At 48.0% G+C, this 7,612-nt stretch overlaps 1 protein-coding gene across 1 annotated transcript in view; it reads left to right on the top strand.

Annotated features, from left to right (window-relative positions):
• The first annotated feature begins 236 nt into the window (after positions 1-236).
• txnb (thioredoxin b) overlaps positions 237-7,612 on the top strand; it is a 29,244-nt gene continuing 21,868 nt past the window's right edge. Inside the window, exon 1 of the mRNA XM_072258148.1 lies at positions 237-369. Coding sequence (XP_072114249.1) covers positions 316-369 — 54 coding nt within the window. The 5' untranslated portion in view covers positions 237-315. The remainder of the gene's footprint in view (positions 370-7,612) is intronic.

Raw genomic sequence — 7,612 nt, 5'->3', positions numbered from 1 at the left:
TTGTGCAATTTACCAAAAGTTTTAGTGTTTTTGAAATGCTGCCAGCTGAAATTTGTGTGAATGATTATTGTGTACGGTTGTATATACTTCTGTGAAATTAAGTATTTTAATCGTAATTCACAATGGAGAATTGTATAACTTAGCAAACAGTTTTCGGGACTCTGAACTTTAAAGAAAGTAGATCGCGCGTAAATAGAATTCGCAGCAGCTTCTCCCTATTACGTTTGAACAATATCCCAGGGTTCAACGCCACGCACTTACTCTCTGTGAGAATCATTGAGGTAGTTGGATCGGTTGGACGCTGGAGTAAGAAAGATGAATGCTGAAGCACAGAAAGCGAAGGAGGTAGTCCGCAAATTGGAGAACCAGGTTGGTGAATGTTTATGCCACGTTCGATTTTGCCAGTCCCGTGAGTTAAAAAGTGATAGTGAGTTTTCAGCGATTATATCGCAGTTCGTATGGAATTGACAGAGGACAGAATGGAAACGCGTCTGTGACTGGTGCAGTTACAGTACCGGATTCGCATGTGATGCAGACCCCGGGGATGGTGTGTGTGGCCCGTATTCGACCCCAGTGACTGCAACACGTGGACCGAATGTGCTGCAGCCCCGGGGTCCGGACCTTCACAGCCGGCGCATGTACTGTAATATCCCCTTCCCCTCCACAGTTACGGGGCTGTGGACCGGTACGAGTGGTGTAGAGCTGAGATGGAGTGTAACTCGCATCCCTTCCCGTGCGCGGATTTCACCCCCTCCAGGGGGTCAGGGTGCCCGCACCCCCCGGCTCAATTTGCTGCATCACCCGGGCTGCGGGCTGCGGGCTGCGGGCCGCGGGAGACCGAGACCGAGGTGCGTGTGCTGGGTAGTCCGCGCCTGCTGGCACGACCCCCCCCCCGAACTTCACACAAAAACGCTGCAGAAACTCAGCGAATCAGGCAGGATGGGGAATAAAGAGTCAGCTTTTCGGGCCGAGTGATTTCCCTCCGAGTTCCCTCAGTATTCTGCGTGAGTAGCTGAACGTTCCCAGCACCTGCAGGATCTGCCGTCTTTGTGGTTTGCCTCGGTTCCAGGCGCCCGTCTCCGCTATTCCGCGCTCAGCTCACCGAGAAGTGTGTTTGCAGAGAGAGAAAAGTGTTTAAAATCCCCACGTGGGCCATGAGTTAAAAGTGTATTTTTTCCCCTTCGCACGGGTGTGAGCGCAGTGTTTAGCGCGGAGTAGCAGTGAACAAAATGTCTCCCTCTGTAGTGGGCGGATGCGCTAACTGGGCCGCCCGCGACACTAAATGGCCGCCCGGGCGCCTCTGGCCGGGCTGGGGCCCCTTTCCCCCGGCCCGCCGCTGCCTCAGACTCGTTGTCGAGGCAAACGAATACCATCGCGGAACATCCCGGATTGAAATCGATTTTATTTTGAAGCGAAGTTGTTATAATATGGGAACAATCGGAACAGTCATAAAACATCAAGCCCATGCCAACCTTTTTTGCCATCTACGCCAATCCAACTTGCCTTTATTAGGATATTATCCTATGCCTTGCCTGTCTAAATGCCTCATGAACATCTCACACAAAGCTGCCACTGTAACCAGGTTTTCCTTATTGTTGATTGGATTTTCCCCAGGCACACCCAATCTAGTGCCTATTGCTTTTTTTTTAAATGTACTGGAGACCAAATGATGCAAGGCGGCAGCTGCGGTACTGCAAATGTTGGTCCTAGATTTCATACTGAAGCCTTGAATTAAAAAACCCACAGTTTTCCAAATAACATACAAAATGCTGGAGTCAGATTAAATATCATCAGCATATATTGTGAAATTTGTTGTTACACTGCAGCAGTATATTGCAATACATGAAAGAATTGTAATAAATATATAATATATATTTTTTAAAAGTTACATTAAATATTAGCTCAAAATAAGAGGAAAAATAGGTAGTGTTCGTGGGTTTAGTGACTATTCAGAAATCTGAAGGTAGAGAGGAAGTGGCTATTCCTGAATTGTTGAAAGTGTGCCTTCGGAATCCAGTTCTTCCTCCCTGAGGGTAGCAATGAGAAGAGGTCATGTTCTGGGAAATCGGGGTCCTCAGTGATGGATGTGGCCTTTTTGAGACTATCACCTTTTGAAGGTGTCCTGGATGGGGAGGCTAGTGTCTGTGATGGAACTGACTGAGTTTACAACTTTCTGCAGTTTATTTTGATCCTGTGTAGTGCCCCCTTCCCCGTACCAGACGGTGATGCAGCCAATTAGAATGATCTCCATGGCACATCTGTAGAAATTTGTCAGCGTCTTTGGATACACCTCTTCAAGCTCCTAAGCCGCTGTCGTGCCTTCTTTATAACTGCATCAATATGTTGGGCCCAGGATAGATCCTCAGAGATGTTGGCACCCAGGAACTTAAAAGTGCTCACCCTTTCCACTTCTGATCTCTCGATGAGAACTGGTGTGTGTGTGTTCCTTCATCTTACCCGTTCTGAAGTCCATAACCAATTCTTTGGCCTTACAATGCGCTGGAGGAACTCAGCAGGTCAGCCAGCATCAGCTGAAAAGATTAGTTGACGTTTCGGGCCGAAACCCTTCGTCAGGACTGAAGGAAGAACTTTGGGGAGGGTTTGAAGAATGCTGGTAGTTGAAAAAAACAGTAATTTTAAGACAAAGGGGTGGGGGAGGGGAACCAGGGAGGTGATTGGCAGGAGAACAATGCACAGTAGTAGAAGGAGGTGGAGCTATGAGGGAGGTGATGTGAAATAGGGATAGAGGAAGGGAGGGGGAGGGAATTACCGGAAGTTGGAGAATTCTATGTTCATACCAAGGGGCTGGAGACTACCTAGACGGTATATGAGGTGTTGCTCCTCCAATCTGAGTTTAGCCTCATCATGGCAGTAGGGGAGACCATGTATGGACATATCTGAATGGGAGTGGGAAGCAGAGTTGAAGTGGGTGGCTACCAGGAGATTCTGTCTGTTGTGGTGGACAGAGCGGAGGTGCTCGATGAAGCGGTCCCCCAATCTGCGTCGGGTTTCATCGATGTAGAGGAGGCCGCACCGGATGCAATAGATGACCCCAACAGACTCACAAGTGAAGTGTTGCCTCACTTGGAAGTACTGTTTGGGGCCCTGAATGGTGGGGCAACACTTCACTGGTGGCGGAAGTTGTGGAGGATAATGTGCTGGATCCGGAGGCTGGTCGGGTGGTAGGTAAGGACAAGGGGAACTCTGTCCCTATTGTGGTTGCGGGAGGATGGGGTGAGGGCCGAAGTGCGGGAAATGGAGGAGATGCGGGTGAGGGCATCATTGATAACAGCAGAAGGGAACCCACGATCCTTAAAGAAAGACGACATTTGAGATGTCCTGGAACGGAAAGCCTCATCCTGGGAGCAGATGCGGTGGAGACGGAGGAACTGGGAGTAGGGAATGGTGTATTTGCATGTGGCGGGGTGGGAGGAGGTATAGTCGAGGTAGTTATGAGAGTCCGTGGGCTTGTAGAAGATGTCAGTGGACAGTCTGTCTCCAGAGATGGAGACCGAGACATCGAGAAAGGGGAGAGAAGTGTCAGAGGTAGACCAAGTGAATTTGAGGGCTGGGTGGAAGTTTGAAGTAAAGTCGATGAAATTGACGAGCTCAGCATGGGTGCAGGAAGCAGCAGCAATGTAGTCAATGTATCGAAGGAAAAGTTAGGGAGCAGTACCAGAATAGGTTTGTAGCACAGACTGTTCCACATAACCAACGAAGAGGCAGGCGTATCTGGGTCCCATGCAAGTTCCCATAGCTACACCCTTAGTCTGAAGAAAGTGGGAAGAGCCAAATGAGAAGTTATTAAGTGTGAGAACCAGTTCCGCCAACCGGAGGAGGGTAGTGGTGGTGGGGAACTGGTGAGGTCTATTATCCAGGAAGTAGCGGAGGGCTTTGAGGCCTTCTTGATGGGGAATGGAGGTGTATAAGGATTGGATATCCATAGTAAAAATGAAGCGGTTGGGACCAGGGAACTGGAAGTTATTGAAGAGGTGGAGGGCATGGGATGTATCGTGGATGTAGGTGGGGAGGGACTGAACTATGGGTGACAAAATGGAGTCCAGGTAGGCAGATGCAAGTTCGGTTGGACAGGAGCAGGCAGAAACTATGGGTCTACCTGGACAGTTAGGCTTGTGTATCTTTGGGAGGAGGTAAAACCGAGCGGTACGGGGTGTGGGAATAATGAGTTTAGCAGCTGAGGATGGAAGGTCTCCGGAGTTGATAAGGGCGGTGATTGTGCTGGAGACTATGGTTTGATGTTTTTTGGTGGGGTCCTGTTCCAGGGGTAAGTAAGAGGAGGTGTCAGCTGCCGTTTGGCCTCAGTGAGGTAGAGGTCCGTCCGACATACTACTACAGCACCACCTTTGTCAGCAGGTTTGATGGTGAGGTTTGGATTAGTGCAGAGAGAGTGGAGGGCAGTGCGTTCATAGGGAGTGAGGTTGGAACAGGAGAGAGAAGTGGAGAAGTTGAGACGGTTTATCCCTATTTCACATCACCTCCCTCATAGTTCCGCCTCCTACTACTGTGCATTGTTCTCCTGCCAATCACCTCCCTGCTTCCCCTCCCCCACCCCTTTGTCTTTCAAATTACTGTTTTTTTTCAACTACCAGCATTCTTCAAACCCTCCCCAAAGTTCTTCCTTCAGTCCTGACGAAGGGTTTTGGCCCGAAACGTCGACTAATCTTTTCAACTGATGCTGACTGACCTGCTGAGTTCCTCCAGCGCATTGAGTGTTCCTTTGACAACAGCATCTGCAGATTATTTTGTGTTTATTCTTTGGCCTTACTGATGTTGCTGTGCAAGCTTATTGCTGATACACCCTCAACCAGCTGATCTATCTCATTCCTGCACGCCTTCTCGTCATCATCTGAAATTCTGTCAACAATAGTTGTGTCGTCAGCAAATTTAGGAAAGGCTTTTGAGCTGTGCTTAGCCACAGTCATGGGTGTTGAGAGAGTAGAGCAGTGTGATAAGCACACATCCTTGAGGTGCGCCAGTGTTGATGGTCAGCGAGGTGGTGATGTTATTTCCGATCTGCACAGAATGTGGTCTTCTGGTGAGGAAGTTCGAAGATCCGGTAGCAGAGGGTGGTACAGAGGCCCACGTTTTGGAGCTTTTTGATCAGAATAGTCAGAATGGTTCTGTTGAACACTGAGCTGTAGTCAATAAACAGCAGCCTGATGTAGGCATTAGTATTGTCCAGATGAACCAAGGCCACCTGAAGAGCCAATGACATAGCATCTGCTGTGGATCTATTGTGGCAAGCTGCAGTGGGTCCAGGTCATTGCTTAGGCAGTAGTTGATTCTAGCCATAACCAACCTCTCAAAACACTTCAGCACCTCAGCAGGCAATGCAGCATCTATGGAAAGGGATAAACAGTTGACATTTCATGCCAAGATCCTTCACCAGGATCGGAAAGGAAGGGGGACAAAGCCAGAATAAGATGGGGGAGAGGAAGCTGGAAGTTGATGGGTGATGCCAGGTGAGGGGGAAGGTAGGTGGATGGAGGGGTAAAAGTGAGAATCTATGAGGTGTAAGGTAGAAAGGGTTAAGGGCTGAAGAAGAAGGAATCCGATAGGAGAGGAGAGTGGACCAAGGGAGTGTGTGAAAGGCAGTGGAAGAGAAGAGGTAAGAAGGGAAGCGGAATGGGGAATTTATTGGAAGTTGGAGAAATCAATGTTCATGCCGTAAGGTTGGAGCCTACCCAGACGTAATATGAGGTGTTACTCCTCTAACCTGAGAGTGTCTTCATCGTGGCAGTAGAGGAGGCCACGGACTGGCATGTCAGAATGTGAATGGGGAATGGAATTAAAATGGTTAGCCTCTGGGAAATGCTACTTATTGCTGATGGGGCAAAAGCACTTGACAAAGCAGTCTCCCAATCTATGTCAGGTCTTACTAATGTAGAGGTGGCCTCATCGGGTGCACCAGATACAATAGATGACCATAACAGGCTTGCAGGTGAAGTATTGCCTCTTCTGGAAGGACTGTTTGGGGCCCTGAATAGAGGTGAGTGAGGAGGTGAATGGGCAGAGGTAGCCATTCTTACACTAGTAGGGGTAAGTGTCAGGAAGGTGATTAGTGGGGGGGGGGCAAATGGACGAGAGTCACAGAGAGAGCTATCCCTGTGGAAAGTGGAGAATGGGACAGTGATGTGTTTGGTGGTAGGATCCCTTTGAAGATGACGGCAGTTGCAGAGAATGATGTGCTGGATGCAGAGGCTGTCTGAGCAGGAGCTAACCAACAAAGCTACATTGGTAATTCAAGTCAAATCAAAGTACATGTATGTATGTCACCATACACTGACCTGCGATTCATTTTCATGTGGGCATTCACAGTAGAGCAAAGAAATGCAATAGAATCAATGAAAAACTACACACAATGACTGACAAACAACCAGCATGCAAACGAGGACATTGTACAAATACAAAGTAAAAACAGATAAATAATAAATAGTCAATCATACTGAGAAGATGAGTTGTAAGGTCCTTGAAAGTGAGTCCATAGGTTCTGGAATCAGTTCAGTGTTGAGGTGAGTGAAGTTATCCACGCTGGTTCAGGAGCCTGATGGTTCTAGGGTAATACTGTTATTGAACCTGGTGGTGAAGGACCTGAGGCTCCTGTACTTCCTTCCTGATGGCAGCAGTGAGAAGAGAGCATGGCCTGGATGGTATGGGGCCTTGATGATGAATGCTGCTTTATTGTGACAGTGCTCGTTGTTGATTCAATGCTTTATCTCGCAGTTTGACTATTGACTATGGAGAGAAACAAAAAAATCAACATTTCAAAAGCACATAAAGGTGTCTGACCAATTGCACAATAGCATATTGGAATAAACAGAAGAGATTCTGCAGATGCTGGAAATTCAGAGCAAAATGCTGGTGAAAATCAGGTCAGGTAGGATCTATGGAGGTGAAATAAAGGGTTAATGTTTCAGGCCTGGAAAGAAAGGAGGAAGAAGTCTGAATAAGAAGGTTGGGGGGAGGACAAGCTGGTAGGTGATAGATGTGGCCAGATAAGGGAGAAGGTGGGTGGGTGGGATGAAGTGAGAAGCTGGGAAGTGATGGGTGGAAGAGGTAAAAGGCTGAAGAATGAATGTAATGGGAGAGGACAGTGGATTATGGAAGAAAGGGAAAGAGGGTGGGCACCAGAGGGAGGTGATAGGCAGGAGAGGAGAAGAAAAAGGGTAAAAGGAGAGCCAGAATAGGGAATGATGAAAGAGAGAAGGGGGAGTGGGTAGAAATTACTGGACGTTAGAGAAATGGATGTTCAACGCATTGATTGTGGGATGCCAGGGAAGAAATTATCAGGTCCCCAGCACTGGTAATTTGGTAACTGTGCCATCATTACCCATTATATGGCTATTGGAAAACTGGAGCGTGTACCTTTACTTAAGAAGGGCTGCAAGGACAAATTAGGGAATTATAGGCTGGTGAGCCTGACATCAATGTTAGTGGGAAGGATTCTGAGGGGCCAGATCTATATGCATTGGAAAGGCGAGGACTAATCAGGGACAGTTAGTATAGCATTGTGTATGGGAAATCGTGCCCCACAAATTTGATTTGAGTTTTATGAAAAGGTGATCAAGAGGGCTGATAAGTACAAGACAGT

Source organism: Mobula birostris, chromosome 5, assembly GCF_030028105.1.
Source record: "Mobula birostris isolate sMobBir1 chromosome 5, sMobBir1.hap1, whole genome shotgun sequence".
Taxonomy (NCBI): Eukaryota; Metazoa; Chordata; class Chondrichthyes; order Myliobatiformes; family Myliobatidae; genus Mobula; species Mobula birostris.
Note: the sequence above shows the minus strand (reverse complement) of the source record. Positions and strands in the feature narration are given on the sequence as shown.